The sequence below is a fragment of the Neovison vison genome, chromosome 6, assembly GCF_020171115.1.
Source record: "Neovison vison isolate M4711 chromosome 6, ASM_NN_V1, whole genome shotgun sequence".
Taxonomy (NCBI): Eukaryota; Metazoa; Chordata; class Mammalia; order Carnivora; family Mustelidae; genus Neogale; species Neogale vison.
The window spans coordinates 169,811,983-169,831,054 of record NC_058096.1 but is presented as its reverse complement, the minus strand read 5'-3'; the positions used below and the strand labels follow the sequence as shown (position 1 = coordinate 169,831,054).

Genomic DNA, 19,072 nt, shown 5'->3' with positions numbered 1-19,072 from the left:
TATATGGATAACTGTATTTACAAGGCTTATATAACCAATGAGTCAGCAAAAAGTCAGATGTCAATGGGTCTCTTCTGTGCCCACTCTAAGCAGCTGGCTCTCTCTACTGGTTTAAAGAGGGGTCCAAGAACGAGATCTCAGGTTAGAATATAAAAACAATCAACATATCTTCCAGCAATACTTGCGTAAGATAGGGTGAGGAAAAGTAAACCTTCAGGCTTGGAAAAACCCAAGATACAGATCTAACTTAAAGTAGACTAGAGCAAAGTGATTCCTGTAGGATTTCACAGATCTAATGCAACCCATTTCTTTAACTTGTCATAAAATGCTTGTTATAGATTCCAAAATCAAGACCCCCAAATCTGCTGAAAACCTTCAATTTAAGGAGAAAAATGTCCTTATTTTATTGAGGCCCATAAATATTTCAGGGTTACTTTCTACAACTTTTCTCTAATAAAGGCTAGTATGTATTAATGGTAACAGAAAAACTTTTCATAATGACAGAATTGGGTCTGGCAAAGAAAAACATACAAAATAGAACATAAAGGGATTAAATCACAGTACAGGCAAAGAGATACAGCACTAACAACCACTTGATATTGAACAGCAACGATAATGAACCCAAGACAAACACCCACCAACGCACAGCTATGAAAATAGCAGACTCTTCATTTTGCCTTCCTCCACCTCCATACTTATGTTCTCAGCCTATTACTGTTCCAGTGGCAATAACTCAAAGCAGGGAGCTTTTCTCTTTTCCACCGTTAGGCCATAGGGAAAGCTAGGGGAAAAAGCAGGGCGGTGGGTGGGTGGGTGGGGGGAACTGTAACTGTTCAAAGAAAAGAAAGGATATCTGTTAGTCAGCATTCTTTGCTCTGGAAATTCCTGGTTTCTGCCTATTCATGGACATCTGAGAAAACTTGATGATTATCTCTGAAGGTCACAACTGAATGATCAAAAATAATGTTTTCCTTTTTGGCTCCTTGGGTCATCCCTCTCCATCAAACAGGATTCTGCAAAATGTTTTAGTTATTGCTAAGAGGCAATTCTATGGAGCTGATACAGAAAAGTAAAAATAATAGTTAGAAAAAATCCAAGAATCCCTCCCCACCCCTGCCCCCCAAACACAAGCAATACATTTATCTTACCAAAACCCCCTGTCAAGCAGTCTGCTGATTTTGCTTGTCACAAAGCTCATCCTTCATTGTGTACTGCCAGACCAAGCTTGGACAGTGAAAACAAATCACAACCTCTCTTGACTATGTGCTCTTTCCATTTGTCCCAGCTTCCAAACTGCAGAGGAGCTGTGGCATAGTCTGTCACCGCTGCACATACTTGGTTTCCGAGAATAACGCTGTAAATGAGGACAGCTACCACTGGGAATGCATTCCCCTACCAAAGAGCGAGCCGAAATGAAGCTTCTAGTGGATCCCTGGGCTTCTCACCTTCACAGCCTCAGAGAAGTGCCTTTCACAGAACAGGCAGGTACAGCCGCACCACATCAACATCCCCGCACAGCCAATCCTCCGCAGTGCCCACCTCAGACTATGTACAGTTCCGGTTCTGTCTCGTCCATCAACTCTTAAAGCTTTCTACATCTGGGAGCCTGGGAGGACTCTGTGCTGAATAAACAGAAAGCTTCTGCCAAACAAGCATCGTGTGTGTGTGTGTGTGTGTGTGTGTGTGTGTGTGTGGTTTGCTAGAGCTGCTAATGCAAATGAATAGTTTTACTCTGAGAATGGAGATCACAGACAGTATCTCTGCCTCTTTTCTGGAGCTGTGAGCATCTTTTATAAAAAACAAAAGCATCAAACTGGTTGAATTTAAAGCTACAGGGCATGAATTCACCATTCACATCTGTCTTTTAGTTTAAAACCAGATAAGGTTTACAAATAGCTTAAAGAAGGTTAAAAACATTCTAAATAAGTGTTTAGGTAGCCTACTTCAATAAATACAAAGAAAAAACAATCCACCCATGTTTGGATAAAGGACTAAAAGACTGCTGAAACAATTTCTATGCTTTCCTAATATATCTTCTCTTATTTTTTATTTTAGATTCACAAAATAATTTAAATGAAAACTGAGCAAGAAAAAACTGAGCATGAGATGCTAAAGTCTTATTCACTATGGATGAAGGGGAAAAACACTTCTGAAGGAAAAGTACTGGAATTGTTTGAAGTCTACACAATAGACTGAAACACCACAATGTTAAGCCCAGGCTCGGCTCCCGCATCATATACTATTTACTGAATACCCATGATACTGTATGAAAGAACTGAACATCTTAAAGAGACTGTTGCTGTACTAAAAAAGTCACTTTGGGATTTAGACAAACTATCAAATCTGAGTTTTATTATTTCATTTTTAAAAGCAGTTCTGTGGAATGTGCACAGGAAGAACTTCAGGGATATAAAATATAGTGTAGCACGTGCAATGTATAATATGTAGAAACATTTCTCGGAGGTTAATACCCAGAAAGGAATCGGATAAGAAGACAATTTGATAGAGGTCCGTGCCTAAAGCTGTGATAATTCTGTACTTCTACTTAAGAATGGAGTTGAAAGCTCAGCCCAGCACAGTACTAAGAGGTCAAAGAAGGTCTTTCCATCAGCATTCACCAGCTTCACGTAACTTCTTTCATTTAAATCAGATGAAGCCCTCTGAATGAAATCTGAACCACCTTAAATGAATTTGAAGAAAATTCTCAGTTGAAACCATAGCTCCAGAAATTCCTCTTCTATCTCTAGAGACACAGAATTCTGACCTTGACTCTCCAGAACAAATTAATAAAGAATTTAATGACTAACACAAATTTTGTCTTTGCTTAAAAATTAAGTTGAAAGGTTTCAACAGAGTATTTGTTTCTACAAAAACAACAGAAAAAACAAACCTACACAGCTAGCGTCAACACCACTGAATGTTTGCTTAACTCTGTTTATTACCATTTTTAATACATCTCCTTTCATGACAATCATGGTTATTTTAGAAAACTTTGAAAACACCAGTGGGCATAAAAGAAAGCAAAAATTATTTGTAATCTCACCACTTAGAGAAAACCGAACCAAACCAAACACTAACATAGGTTCTTTTTTTTTTTTTAAGATTTTATTTATTTATTTGACACAGAGAGACTGACCATATGCAGGGGGAGCAGCAGAGGAAGAGGAAGAAGCAGGCTCTCCACTAAGCAGGGAGCCCAATGTGGGGCTCGATCCCAGGACCTTGGAATCATGACCTAAGCCGAAGGCAGATGCCTAATGACTGAGCCACCCAGGTGACCCGACGTAATGCTCTTCTATTCTCATTTCCTACCACTGGGATTTTTCTTTTTTAAAGATTTTATATTTATTTGAGTGAGTGAGAAAGAGTGCACGTGCATGTGCGGGGTTGTGAGGTAAGAGGCAGAGGGAGAGGGATAAGCAGACTCCACACTGAGGACAGAGCTCAACACTGGGCTCAATCCCATGACCCTGACATGACCTGAGCCGAAATCAAGAGTTACAACGGTCATTACCATGGAGCTCAATGCAGGGCTCAATCCCACAACACTCAGATCATGACCTGGGCTGAAAATAAGAGTCGGGTGTTCAACCAACTAAGCCACTGAGGTGCTCCCTCACATGCTTATGTTTGCCAGATAGTTATTATTCATTCCCTCCATCCAGTTTTCTTCCTGAAATGCAAGTTATAATTGATATAGGTGGCTGGAACTATAGTAGGAGCGATAGTGATAGAGAAATACTAGTCCTTTTGTTTTCAAAGAAAAAGAACATTTTTGTCCCAAACTGAAGTGGCAGTCTGTTCCAGAATTTCAAAAAAGGACAAATCTTAGAAAGTGAATTTGATTTGCCTCGGTTTATATTACTGGGATCTGAAAAGAAGCCATGAATATGTTCAGATTTTGGCAAATGTGATCAGTTTTGATGAGCTTGCTTCCTTGACTTACAGATTAGTGCCTTCAACTTACAACATGAAGATTATTTTTTATCTTCTGTGTAATTTTACTTCATAGCAGAGTAACTTTCTGGCTTTATGTTTGATTTATTATATCCTTAATGAATAAAAAACAAAACAAACCAACCCGAAAAGAAAAAAAAGTTCTTTATTGATGAAAGAGCTAATATTCTTTACAATTGTATCCCTTTAACGTTTATTATAATGTTTTATTGCAATTTTGGCCAAATAACCAAGTATCATTTCTCACCATGATCCTGTCTTAATCAAGGATTCAAATCTCCTTTGCTGACTCTTTTGATTTCTCTTTCCCAAAAGTGGATCCAAAATCCAAAAAAAAAAAACTTTTAGAATAACTTTTATACTAGGCGCCTGGGTGGCTCAGTCCTTAAGCACCTGCCTTCGGCCCCAGGTTCTGGGATTGAGTTCTGCATCAGACTCCCTGCTCAGCAAGAAATGTGCTTCTCCCTTTGCTTCTCCGCCCTGCTTGTGCTCCCTCTCTCACTGTGTCTCTGTCAAATAAATAAATAAAATCTTTAAAAAAAAAAAAAAAGGTAGTGGTGATGCAACATGGGGGCTTAAGTGGGTAGGAGAAGAATCCATGAAACAAGATGGGATAGGGAGGGAGACAAACCATAAGTGACTCTGAATCTCACGAAACAAACTGTGGGTTGCTGGGGGGAGGGGGGTTGGGAGAAGGGGGGTACGGTTATGGACATTGGGGAGGGTATGTGCTTTTGGGTAAATTGGAAGGGGAGATGAACCATGAGAGACTATGGACTCTGAAAACCAATCTGAGGGGTTTGAAGTGGCGGGGGGGGGGTGGGAGGTTGGGGTACAAGGTGGTGGGTATTATAGAGGGCACAGCTTGCATGGAGCACTGGGTGTGGTGAAAAAATAATGAATACTGTTTTTCTGAAAATAAATAAATTGGAAAAAAAAAAGGTAGTATCTTAAAAACAAACAAACAACAAAGAACAAGACTCTTAGGAACATGCTTCTAAGCTTGTTATCACTTAAGATGACTTTAAGACTATACCCCTACACTCTGTCAGGATATTTAGGATGCTTTTTAGTCCAGAAGCAGATGCTGCATGAAAACAGATTGCTGACCCAAGTTCCATCTGAATGAAATGAAAAAGGGAAATTTTTTATTGTAGTTAATTTGTGCAGAATATAGTTGATGTTACCTTTATGTTCTATTTTTTGTGGCTATATGAGGAAGTCCTTTCCCTTTTTCCTTAAACTATTTCCAAGACACATTTTAGTAGATTCTGTTTTTATGATTTGAAATAAAATATTAAGTGGTATCCGATTTTCATTGATCCTCAGCATTCAGGAACGTACTGAGTTTTCCTTAAATTTTTATGGCAATACAGTTATTTTGCATAGGCTTGATAACACTCCTATCTCCTTTTTATCAGGCTATAATTGGGTTTTATAACCATATGTACCTGTAATGTTATATCTGAGAATGATTTTCATTTAGTCAGACATGAAAAACCACATTAAGGAACAATAGTCAACTTCATATATGGCACAATGCTTCCAAAAAATCCCCCCTAGGAAAACTGACCTGATACTTGGTTACAGGGTCCCCTGACTTACAGATGCTGAGCAAGGTCACTTACTTCCACACTGCAAGCCTTAGAGCAAATGCTGGGATATTTGGTATTAACTAACCTCAATTTATCAGTAAAGCAGGTGAAATTTAGTGAGAGAGTTTCTTGGGCATGGTTGCCTAAGCTTGGGATAGTAAATGAAAAAGGTGTTCAAAAGTCCAAGCTAAGATCTTTTTGAGAACTTCTATATACAATTTTATAGCTCAAAATTAATAGCTCTGGATTTGCAAAGAAAACTCAATGATGTCTGTATGATTTTAGCATTCTTATTGTACCTACGTAAATAGGTCAAAAGTAATGAGACCATTTTGTGGTCAAAAATAGTCTTTGAAAATTATTTATGATCAATCACAAGAGGGATGAGAAACTGTCAGCAAAAGCTGTGAAAGACTAAAATGATAAAGATTTCAAGTGTCCTTTCAAGGGAATGTCCACTGTTATCTATTGGATCCTTTGGGATTATGGGACTGCAAAAAAGTGTTCAACTTTGACTTTGGCTAGGTTACTCTGCAACTCTGTAGAAATGGAAATTATCTATGGATGGTGTTGGTGATGCAATGCAAATGAATTCTGTCTTGTAGGGAATATAAATTTCCTGATTTCCTTAAGTCCAGTTCTCATTTGGACCAATTTTAACACCCTACCAGTTCCTAATAATTGGTTAATTAGTGAGTTAAAAAAAATCTTTGTGCATGTGTTCATTTGGTATGAGAGTCATAATTTTACCTTTAAAACAACCTTTAACATTTGGATCCTTACCTTTTATTTCTCAAAGCATCTAATTAAAAAGCAATTGTACAGCTGGAATTAGCAAGTTACAGCCTTCTGCCTATTTTTATAAAGCTCTTACAAAAGAGCTAAGAACTATTTTTACATTTTTAAAGAGCTGTAAAGAATAAAAAACATGTAACAGAGCAAATGTGGCCCTCAAATCCTGAAATATTTATTATACAGCCCTTTAAAATAAAAATTTGCCCATCTTTGCTTTAGATCAAAATCACAGCATGTCAACTGACATAGACATTTTAATATAAGTGACCAACTAGATAATATAGAAGAGACTGAGGATTAAGTCAGCATTGTAGCAGCAGCAAAGTTACGTTAGGACCCAGATTAAGAAAATAGGCTCCTTAACTAAAATACTATTCAGAGATGTATCAGGCATACTGTATATGGAGAAACTGTTTAATACTATTTTTCATTATTTTTCAGACTTCTCAATACTAATTAAAGTTTGCTTGAATATGTCCTTGAACAGAAATAAAATCAAATATGTTTCATTAGAATGCAATTAATGCAATAAATTTTCATACTGTTGAATAAATACAATATAATTTGGACATTAACAGATTAAAAAAATAATGCTAAATTCAGAATTTATAGACAAGAAAATATTTTTCCCCCAATAATACAAATCTAAGAATTTTTATTGTGTTCAACACTGCTGAGTACTGGGGGGGGGGTGCTGAAAATTTCAAACCTCTTTAATGTGCAACATAAACATATATAAAAGTGAGGAAAATGAATCTTGTATACTCTTCACCCAACTTCAATTATTAACTCATGGCCTGTACTTCTCCTTCCCCTGCAATTATTTATAAGCAAATCCCAGACAAAAAATGTTCTTTATAAAAACAAAGGCTAGGGGCGCCTGGGTGGCTCAGTGGGTTAAGCCTCTGCCTTTGGCTCAAGTCATGATCCCAGGATCCTGGGATCGAGCCCCATTGGGCTCTCTGCTCGGCAGGGGGCCTGCTTCCTCCTCTCTCTCTGCCTGCCTCTCTGCCTACCTGTAATCTCTGTCTGTCAAATAAATAAATAAAATCTTAAAAACAAAAACAAAAACAAACAAAAAAATCCACCAAAACCCCCCCAAAGGCTAATTCCAGAGGCTTTCCTATATTATTAAAGCCTATTTTAGCTGTCAGAACTTATGAATACACTACTTTATTTTTTGGATAAAATGCTTAATGTTCTCCTTCGCTTTTACACTTCACTATATTTTATTCTTGAAGGATCTACTGGGGTATAATGTCCAAAGACCACGAACTTTGTTCTGTTCCTAGACTGACCTTGATGTGGATGCCTAATGACTGGTTAAGTTTTTCCCAAAGCGGCAAGAGATGGAAAAAGTTGAGTCAAAGAAGAAGAAAGATAAATCTAATAAATCAATTATCTCTCGTCACAGATGGCAAAGAAAAGATTTGCAAGCAAGACTGTGAAGTTAAGGGGCACCTGGGTGGCTCAGTTAGTTGGACATCTGCCTTCGGCTCAGGTAGTGATCCCAGGACCCTGGGATCCAGCCCTGTGTTCAGCTCCCTGCTGTTGAGTAGGAAGACTGCTTCTCCTTCTCCCACTCCCCGTTTGTGCTCTCTGTCAAATCAATAAAATCTTAAAAAAAAAAGACTGTGAAGTTAAAATGTGTCACATCAGCTGGCTGTGCATTTCTTAATGTCTCTTCTGCCTTCCACCAGACCACTAGTTTGGCTAGCATTAACCTCCCAGTGGGATTCAGTAAGAGGTAGGTTTTCTTTAACTCCAGTGGCTCTCCTTGTATAAAAGCAAACCCCCATATCCAGCCAGTGGCTGGAGGAGCAACAAATGACAAAGCAAGGAACTGGTAAGGAGTTTAAAATCTCTTGAGATTAGTATGGTCATATGAACTTTAAAGTACTTTCTTTTACTGCTTAGAATGAATTAGTTCAGAAAGGAAAGCAAGAGAGGCTTTTGTTTAATGTCAAAGCCAATTATCAGAATCATGAGGTTTCAGGAAGGAAGAATTTAAGCATTGACCTTCTTTAGAAACTAACTAAATTACCTGTCTAGTTACCTGAGACACTTAACTTAAAAAGTACAATAAGCAGAGAAGGTTGCTCATGTAGGCTCTGCCTATCTCAAAGGAATCATGTACTACCATGTCATCTACCAGCTGAGGGGCTCAAAGAAGCTGTGGGGAGTTGTTTCATAATTGCAAAGCATCATAAACCCCTAATAGGAAGATAATCCCCTTACTCAAGGAAGAGCCATGTAACCCATAAGTATTGCCTGTAAAGCAACCAACTGCAAATCATACAAAAATTTATTTCATAAAATAAAATGGTATAATAAAATAATATTTTTTATGTCATGAGACATAGTATAGAATAGTGGTCTCCAACCTGAAGTCCACAAAAGGGTCAAGTTGTTTTTAGGACTTCTAAAGGCCCAATGGAAAGTGTACAGTCACCCATAATAAAGTTGTATAGGCAGATTAAAATGAGAAATATTTAATTTTGTCTGGGATTATGACTACTCCAGGTAATGCCTATACTTGTATCATTCAGAAATGATGACTGGAAAAAAGAGAGAGAGAAATAAATAAATAAATAAATGACTGACTGACTGACTGGCTCTTAGCCCTTGATTACTTTTCTTTTTTTGAAAGGAAAATAATATATGGTGTTTGTAAACAAATATTTCCAAAATAGCAGACTCATGAGGAAAAAATATATAGTCTTCGGTGGGACCAAGTTGATTTTAGTTCCTTCAATGTTAAAAAAAAACCTCAAAACCAAACCAAAACAAAGAAACAAAACAAAAAACTCAGAAATTAGAAAATATAAAGTAAATCATTAGAATTTGCTAAGCATATTCTTTGTCTGGAAAACTACCACCTGGAGGCAATATATAGATAATGTTGTATTGTTTTAGAAAATGCTTTTCACCACAGTGAAGAGTTCTCTTGCTATACTTCATGAATGTCAGAGTTACATAAGCCATCTCTTGAAAATCCTTACTTGATCTATTTTATACTTTCCAAATCCCAGGTGAACAACAGACCATACTGAAGTTTTAAGGAATGAAATATAAGCATACTGTTCACATTCTCAGAAAATATGAAAACTGCTAAAAATGAAGAAAAATGGCGCTCAGTGGGCCACTGGTCCATGTAAGGAAAACAGCAGTTTATCTCAATTTATTTTTTGCAAAATATTACTAGCCACAGATGGTGGGGTAGAGGGGATGGGCTGCAGGAGTAGGTGGGAGGTACATATGAAGCTATTACTTTTTAAAGTAACCTGTTCATTATTCTTTGCTATTTAATTTTCCACTAAACTGCACAGAGTCCTAGTGGTTCCAAATACTTTTTAAGAATAGCCAAATGACTCTAAAAAAGAGATATAACCAAGAAAGAGCAAGAAGCAAGATGAAGACGTGATACTACAGGTATTGACTACTTATGAAAACATAACTCTTCCCAAACTTCTTTTTTTTTTTCTTCCTAAACTTCTTAAAGTTTATTATTAAAAACCAGACAAATGGTCAATTTCTCGTTCCTTTACCCTTTCTCTTAAGAAACCATTATGTTATATTTCTACATTATAGAAACCATTATAGTATGCTATCATTAACACCATTAAGCTTAGACAACAGACCTTATTATATCCCTAAGATGAGGTTGGAAGGTTGCTGGTCTGCAGAGGAGTTGGAACTAAATCTTTGCATTGGCATCCATCGGTTGTGGACTTGTGTGATTTATGGAGCTTAAAACAAATCAAGGCTTAGTACCTATGAAACAGGACTGGCACTTGCAGGGTTAAGGGTTGGAGATGAAAAACCAGAGAAAGCATAAATAGGATAGTTGAAGAAAAGAGATGAACTGTCAAAGAGGAATGAAAAGACAGTAAGTATAATATTTAGCTATTAACACCAGAACAGAGCATATACTTGATAAACATTGAAATTTAGGACAAAAGAGAGAAAAATTTCTCTCTGTTGTAGATTAGATGATCTCAGGGTTAATGTCCATTTGCCTTCCATTTCTTCCTGAGATATTATGTTTTAAAGGATTGTTTTCTGTTTCAGTAGTTTTAAGCTGAGTAGTCACAAGCTTGAAAAAGATGAGAGGCCAGAGGTAAGACACTGAAGCATGGTAAAGACTGGAGTAAAGTGGTGGCAGAGGAAATGCAAAAGAAAAGGCCTAGTGATTCTTCTGAAGAAGGAACCAATAGGATCTGTGACTATACACTGGAGATTAAAGAGAAGAAAGAATCAAAGATGAGGCCCAAGTTTCTAGCCTAAGAGAATGATGATGCACTTCCAACAGGGAAGATTAAAAGAACAGTTCTGGGGAAAGAAAATTATGAATCAAATTCAGATATTATGAATCATAATAAGGAAAAGAAGTCAGAAATAGTTGGAAGGAAAGTAGAGCTGAAATTCTGATCCAAAAAAATTGTATCTCCAAGATACATTTCTGTAACTAGTGTCAATATTTAATAGATACCAAACATGAAACCAAATATTCATATGCTCTTCAGTTCAAATGTATTTACACTAAATGTAAATAGTGCATATAAGTGAACAAGTCAAAGCAACTAAATTTTCTGAATTCCAAATTCCTATCAGGCTTAGAGTAATCAAAATGGCTGAATGAGAATCTGCACAGTTCCTGAAAAACAGCACAAGCACAGGTTCACTGTCAAAGCTGAAGTTAGGAAACAACTCACCCCTAAACTGGATCAGTGCATACACAATAGATATATAGTAGTAGTGATTCTAGCCATAAAAGAGAAAAGAAGATAAGGAAGATAACATGATACCTTCTTCTGGGGTCAATAAATATGTTCTAATATAGAAAGTATAAAGAATTAATGTCCCTTTGGATTCTAATTTACATACCAATGTTTCTTCAAAGGAAATTCCTAGCTATAAGAGGGAATGGCACCAAATGAGTGCTGTGCTGAAGGGCCTAAGTGTACTAAAGGCACATTACACCCCAGATGTCTGTAAATTTTGGGGTTCTCACTTTCTAATGAGGAAGGAAAAGGAGAAGAAGGAAGAATAGAAGAAAATATGCCTGCAGACTGTGCTCCCAGCCAAGGTTACTCTAGACATTTTGGCCATTAAGGCCTTCATGGGCTCTATGAACTAAATGCCAGCATCACTCCCCTCCCCAAGTCTTTGTGACAAGCAAAATACTCTCTCACATTTCCAAAAGCTGGGAAGGATGGTTGGGAGGAGAGGGGATAGGTTCCTGGACATCCTAGATCTGACAGAATTTTACAATTCAAGAATTTTCACAAAAGATAATTCATTCTTTAAATATCTGCAAGACTTCAATCTTGATTTTACTTGTCTGAATCCAACAAAGATGCCATCATGTTCACCAGCCTGATTTCCTTAGACTCAACCTATTTGAAATACTTAAAAACAAAACAAAACAAAAAACTAATATAAGGGTGTCTGGATGGCTTAGTTAAGGGTCCAACTCTTGATTTCAGCTCAAGTCATGGTCTCAGGGTTGTGAGATCAAGACCTGCATCAGGCTCCATGCTACGCACGGAGCCTGCTGAAAATTCTCTCTCCTCCTCTCCCTCTGTGTACCCTCTCACTCTTGTTCTCTCTCTCTCAAAACAACAACAATAATAAACAACAAAAAACACCAAAGCACTAATATAACAATAAAATTACTTGTTCCAAAGAAGAGAGAGGAGACCCTGTTCTGAGGTTTTTGTATTCCATTGCAGAACACAACTTGTAAAGTGTTCGAATGGGTAAATTAACACAGCAGACCACTAAACTCTCAACAGTAAAATAAGGACCTATGGACACAGGTCAACAATCTGTGGTCCTAGTCAAGCTACTGATAAAATAAGGCTAATTAAAAATTATATAATACATAATTCATTTATGATTATTTTATGAAAATAAGGGGTGACTGCATATGGAAGGCTGAGCATTTACTTCTGGTTTTCCAGAGCAAGGCAGACAGTGTAGCTGTATCAGTAAAAAATAAAACCATGTATTTTATCCCCTCAAATACATGCTTATATTATTTAAGCATAGCTGGTTTAAGCATAGCTGGTTGTGGCTGATTCCTGAATTGGAATCTTCCATTTTTTGTATTCAATGTTTTACAGAACCACTTTTGATTACTAGGCAATATTTGTTTACAAATTAATTTTAATTCTCTAAAGATTGAGTTAATTTCTGAGCCTCTATAATCATGTAAAGATAATTATCAAAAAGAAAAAAAAATTCACAGAATTCTAAATTAGAGTTGTAGGAAACCTTAAAACAGTCTACCCCATGACTGAATGAATTTATTAGCAATGTCTGAGGGACAAATTTCTCATATAAGGCTAAGAAGCAATAAATATGGAAGACCTCTGTTTTTAAGCCATTATTTAGAAAATCAGTATGGAATTGTTTCTAGTTTGTTCCTGACTAGAGCAGTCACTCAGGAAATAAACATCTTCTAACTTTACATGACGTTTTTTGAAAAAATAACTTTTATTTCCTTATGATTTGATAAAAATAAGTTTGTAAAACACCTGAAGTTAACATTGAGGAAACTGCTAAGGCTTTTATAAGGTATTACAGAATTTGCAGACTGTAATCTAGGGAGTTAGAAAGGAAAAGTCCTAATTACAATTCCTAATAGCCCAGTGCTTGTCTTAACCTTAAGTGGAAAACTTTAGTCAGACAAATTCGTCCATGATCGATTGATAACAATGTTCTTTTAGTGTCTCTTTGTAAACAAAATTGAGATGGGGATATTGTTAGACATTTCATTTATTCTTCTCAACTACTAGGAACTCTGCTCTCAGACTGTTTCTGTTTTAATCATATTAACAACAATGTTTCTGATACAATACTCTAAGGTAAGGTACTAAGGTAATATTAATAATACTTCCTTTCTAGAACTTTAATTTCCAAGAATGACTAAGACCTCCTAATTCTAAACATATTACAATGTAACAGGGGCTGTGTCTGATTTAGGTTAAGATCCCACTATGCAGCCTCTTTTTGGTGCAGTACCTAAATCACTTTGTTAAGTGTTAAGAGATTTGCTAGAGTACCTAGTCATAGCATTTAATTTAGTTCCTGTTTGCTTTCTCTTCAACTGAAAATGGTGTTAAGAACAGTTGCCCTTTCCATAAATTATATAAATGTGGTACAGCTGAATCACATAATGTGATGACTTCTGCTCTTCATTTGAGAATACCAATGGATTCCAATTCATTGCAATGGCTCAAATTTTTAATTATTCTTTTCAGCTGCTTGATATCTTCAACTCTGATTAATCACAGCAATCTCTTTCTCTTTTGTCAAGGATTTAAATGAAGAGGTTAAACAGGACAGGAAGCATCCTGCAGCAAGCCATCAGAGACCTTGTTCCAGGGTGATATTTATTCTGAGTTAGTACAATTTTCATACCTTCATTCACTTACTCAGTTATGAATAATTACTTATAATTTCCCCCTAAAGATATCACGAAAAACGCTGTTAAAGGCACTCCTAAAATCTAGATACGCTGTGTTCAGAGTACCTCTCATCTACTAATATAGTAATCCTATTAAATAAGGAAATGAATTTACTTGGGGGTAACTTAAATTTAGAAAATCTGTTTAGTACCCTAGTAATTAGGGCTTCCTCTGTAAAGTACTTATTTATGTGCTGCTAACCACTAGCCTTTAATGGTAACAATTTCGAGCTAAGCAGACTGAAAATCTGTTTTTCAAATAGTTAGCAGCACCTAGAAAACATGTTTCTAAACCCAGTTTTAACATTAATAAAAAAGTGAACTTAACCATTATAGTTTACCTTAAGACTTTTTTTTTTTTTTTAAAAGATTTTATTTATTTGACAGAGAGACATAGTGAGAGAGAGGGAACACAGCAGGGGGAGTTAGAGGGAGAAGCAGGTTTTTGGCTGAGCAGGGAGACGGACATAGGGCTTGATCCCAAGATCCCGGGATCATGACCTGAGCTGAAGGCAGACTCCCAACGACTGAACCACGAGATGCCCTACCTTAAGACTCTTAATGATTTAGAAATTTTAGATCCCCAAGTAAATGTTAAAAGTGCGCATATATACTCATTTCACTATACATTTTTTACTAATTTCAAATTCCAATTTATTAATTGGTAGATCACAGAGATTAATCTCAAATAAAGATATGCTGCTCGGGGCGCCTGGGTGGCTCAGTGGGTTGGGCCGCTGCCTTCGGCTCGGGTTGTGATCTCGGGGTCCTGGGATCGAGTCCCGCATTGGGCTCTCTGCTCAGCGGGGAGCCTGCTTCCCTCTCCCTCTCTGCCTGCCTCTCCATCTACTTGTGGTTTCTCTCTGTCAAATAAATAAATAAAATCTTTAAAAAAAAAAAAGATATGCTGCTCTTCCTTAAGGTGGATTTTATTTCTCTGAAACAATACCCAAGTTAAAAAAATTATAAAATGCGTGTTTTTTTTTTTTTCAAAGATTTTATTTCTTTGACAGAGAGAGACACAGCGATAGAGGGAACATAAGCAGGGGGAGTGGGAGAGGGAGAAACAGGCTTCCTGCCGGGCAAGGAGCCGATGTGGGGCTTAATCCCAGGACCCTGGAATCATGACTTGAGCCACAGGCAGACACCCAATAACTGAGCCACCCAGGTGCCCCAATGAATGCTTTCCAAAGCAGATAATCGCCCTATACCAAGTAATAAGACTTTGTCTAAATCCAGATTTCCCTATACACTATTCCAGTTCAAGTAAGGCAAAATCCCTCATTTACTGTCTATAAATAGTATGTAATTAAACACTAATGATCATGGGATGCCCGAGTGGCTCAGTCAGTTAAGTCGGACTCTTGATTTCACTTCAGGTCATGATCTCAGGGCTGTGAGACTGAGCCCTGCATAGGGCTCCACACTGTGTGTTGAGTCTGCTTAAGATTCTCTCGCTGTTTCCCTCTGCTCCTCCCTTCACCCTCAGGAAGGAGGACAGGAGGGAGGTTGGAATGAAGGAAGGGAGGGATGAAGATGGATAATCAGTTAAGAAATCACTTTTTAGCGGAGCCTGGCTGGCTTGGTCAGTAGGGCATGTGACTCCTGATCTCAGGGTTAGGAGTTTGAACCCATATTGGGCATAGAAATTACTTAAAAAAAAAAAAAATGAACTTTTAAAATCTATTAACTGTCTAGAAACAGAATATATGCAAAGTTTGAGACCTGAGTCTATCTTTCTAAGGGCCATAGGAAAATGTATTATTTTACTTTTAAAACCAGTCTATACATGTCTGTGCATGTGTATTCATGTACATGATATTCATCTGAGCCTCCTAAAATGTGAAGATCTTGAGAGGTTATCTTGTGAAACAGGCTTATGTTACAGATGAGAAATAAAAGGTCTGGCATGTTAACTGAATTCCCCAAGTTCCTACCTAGTCAGGTAGGGCTGGTATTATAAACCAGGTCTCTTGAGTCTCAGTCTCTTGTTAGTATCATTCTTCTTTTTAGAAATAACAATGCAATCTAGAGCCCTTGCCTCCAAGGTGAAAACATTCATGCTGATCAGTCAAAACCACAACCACCTGGTCAGTAAGAACCAATATAATTTCTACCTTACTCTAATCCTGCTTTTATGCTCCAGAAGAAAATATTGAGTATAGTTCTTTAGATCTTGCTTATTGTTTGAGGTATGAACAGCTGCTGCCTAGAGGTCCTGCACTTGACATTACCACTTCTCTTTATCCAGCTCCAAAACTCAGAGGTAATCTGAATTATAATTAATTCAGTGGAGAATAACAGTCAAATGATGTAAGCAATTTACCATGGCCCACAAAAGTGAAAACATTAGATAAACAGGCAAAAATTGATTTTTTTTCATAAAAAAAATCATAAAATGAACTGTATTTGATAAAATATGCATGATAAAATGTATGCATGGTAAATGTAAACACAATGATATAAAATATAAAGGCAGCTTCAGTTTAGGAAGAAGTATGTAATAAAAATTCTCTCTTCCTTTCCTCTCTCAAATTGTGTGAACTCACTGGCAGTTTGGTTCTCCAAAATGAAAATGGACCTCTTAGAAATTAAAAGAATTATCTGAAGACAAGAGTTCTGGTAAACTTTCTCCAGACTACCCACTCCCCCATTTCAATCTTACATACTAATCCATGTAGTCTTTACTTCTTAAAGATTTGTGTTCTAATTAGTATCTTCCTACTGTTGCCAATTTTGATCTTAATAGCTCTTTGGTGTGACTCATCTTGGAGTATTTTTTTTTTTTTAAAGATTTTATCTATTTATTTGACAGACAGAGATCACAAGTAGTAGGCAGAGAGGCAGACAGAGAGAGAGGAGGAAGCAGGCCCTCCGTGGAGCAGAGAGCCAGATGTGGGGCTTGATCCCAGCACCCTGGCCTTCAACCCTGAGCCACCCAGCGCCCTCCATCTTGGAGTATTTGATCTCTCATTCTGAACACACCTCATCTCTAGTGACCACCATTAACAGAATAAATGAAAATCCTTAATTTCCAGGAAACTTAAAATTTTCTTGATAACTGTTAAATAGGATAATATGGGATCTAGTTCCTTGGTAAGGAAGAAGGCTGCACCATCTTGGGCTGGAGGGGGATATCAAAGATATTTAATGTTGTGGCACTTCAAGTGGGCATCAAAGTAATTTCTTCCCATTTTTAAACACTGTAACATATTTCTGTATATCTTGGTAAACTTCTGTGGGTATACTAATAATGTAAATTCCATCAGCGTTATCAGAGAATGTGATGTTTTACACTTTGGTAGAGATTACCAAATTACCCTTCAGAAAGATTACAGCATTTGCACTACATCAACAGCGTGGGTGAATGACTGTGCCAGCTCTAGGTATCGAACTTTTGCATCTGATTACTCTAAGTGAAAATAAAATTTCATTTTAATTACCAATTGCATTCCTTTAAGGATAAACTTGAACTCTGTTTGATTCGTAATTTGACCACATGTATTTTTTTTTGTGAGCTCTTCTAGATCCCCATAAGAATCTTCTTGCAATCAGGACATAATTAAAACATGCCTACATTAAAAAAAATATATTTATTTATGAGGGGGTGAGGAGGGAGAGAAAGAGTGTGTGTGTGCAAAAGCAAGTGGGGGGAGAAGAAAGAATCTCAAGCAGTCTCTGAGCTGAGTGCTGAGCCTGATGCAGGGCTTGATCTCAAGACCCCTGAGATCATGAGCTGAGCTGAAACCAAGAGTCAGGTGCTTTAACCAACTGCCCCACATAGGTGCCCCAGAATGTGCCTAGATTTTAAAAAAATAGACAACAGAGGAACCACCAGAAATAAAAAGCCAACCTGAATTAAGCTTCTACACTTTCCAGAAATGATTCTCTATAAAACTTTTCCTCACAGGTTTCCACCAAATATAAAATACTTTCTTCCACCCAGGTATCAATCTGAACAGTCTGTATTCTCTACGTACACTCAGACTTCCTCAGACTTCCAACAACCACTACACTTTTCATGAAGAGCAAATGAGAATTAAAGGACATATTCTAACCATATTTCCTGGGCTTACACATCTCAAATTTTCCTATTTTACTTATCTGAAAACAGTAATCTGGATTGTTCCCCAAACTATATTAAAATCCAAGATAAGCTCCTAAATATATCTAATAGAGTCAAATAGAGGACTAATAGAAGACTTCTTGTATTTTAGGTAGATGCAAAGGCAGTTTGCATAGGTACACTCACACACGTATCCCTCTCCTACCGCCTTCCCCCCTACATATGGAGATTAGAAATATAAACACGAAGATGACAATTATGGCAACAGAGAAGGGAGTATCTCTATGGTTGTATTTTCTGCCCTCTTGAAAATATATATTGAAGAGAAAATTTTTTCCCTCCTACCTCAAACCCTGTCCCCAGTCTACCTTACAACACACACATTCCTGTCCATGCTCAAGGTAACAATATATAAACGGAAGTCCAAATGAACTCTACCTTTAGTTTAAAGGCCCACTGTTATTTAACTGGAATCAAATTATGGACACTCCTTATTCCCCAGCTGAAAATACTCTCCCTTTTCTAAACTTGTAAACGATAACAGCTTTTCTATTTTGTATCATCTTCCTATATTTAGTTATTTTTGCAGGTTTTCATATTTTCTAATACAGACCATTAAGTCCTTAAGTCAAAGATGTGTCTTATGCATTACTGAACTCCTGAGAGCACCAAGCACAATACTTTTTACTGAATGGCCAATCACTGTTTCATTCTTATAGCAGGTGAGTTAATATTTGTAAAGTGGTTTGAATAGTGCCTGCTCATGTAAGTTTATTAAATAAAATTTAAAAATGGACCAATTTTCCCTTTCTACTGAGTTTTTCCCATCACCATGATTTTTCTCATCTCCCACCATAACCTTCTTTTTGATCTCATTTCCTCTACCAGTTATCTGCTCCCTATTGAAGTAAAACACATTAAAATGGTCTAAAATTTTGTCTCCAAATTCCTCTCTTCCCATTCTCAAACTTACTCAACTTGTTTCAACCTCATCATTCTACAAAAAAATGTTTGGGAAGATGACCAATCATCCCTACATTACTATATCCAAAGATGAGCTCTTAGTCCTTACCTTACTTGACCTATCAGCATCATTTGACAGAGCTGCTGTTTCTCTCCCCCTATGAAGAATCCTCGATTTTTCTTATTCATCATGGGCCACTATTCCTCCTCTTGCTCTTCTCA

General features: G+C 37.1%; 1 protein-coding gene across 6 annotated transcripts in view; it reads right to left on the bottom strand.

The window, feature by feature from the left end:
* The window catches only part of TMCC1 (transmembrane and coiled-coil domain family 1), a 255,429-nt gene that overhangs the window by 39,855 nt on the left and 196,502 nt on the right, over positions 1 to 19,072 (bottom strand). The window contains exon 1 of one of the 6 annotated variants that reach the window (XM_044252937.1): positions 1,446 to 1,585. The exons of the other annotated variants lie outside the window; for them this stretch is intronic. Within the exon in view, the coding sequence (XP_044108872.1) occupies positions 1,446 to 1,508 (63 nt within the window). The 5' untranslated portion in view covers positions 1,509 to 1,585. Of the gene's footprint in view, positions 1 to 1,445; positions 1,586 to 19,072 lie in introns of those variants that run through there. 6 annotated transcript variants of the gene reach the window in all.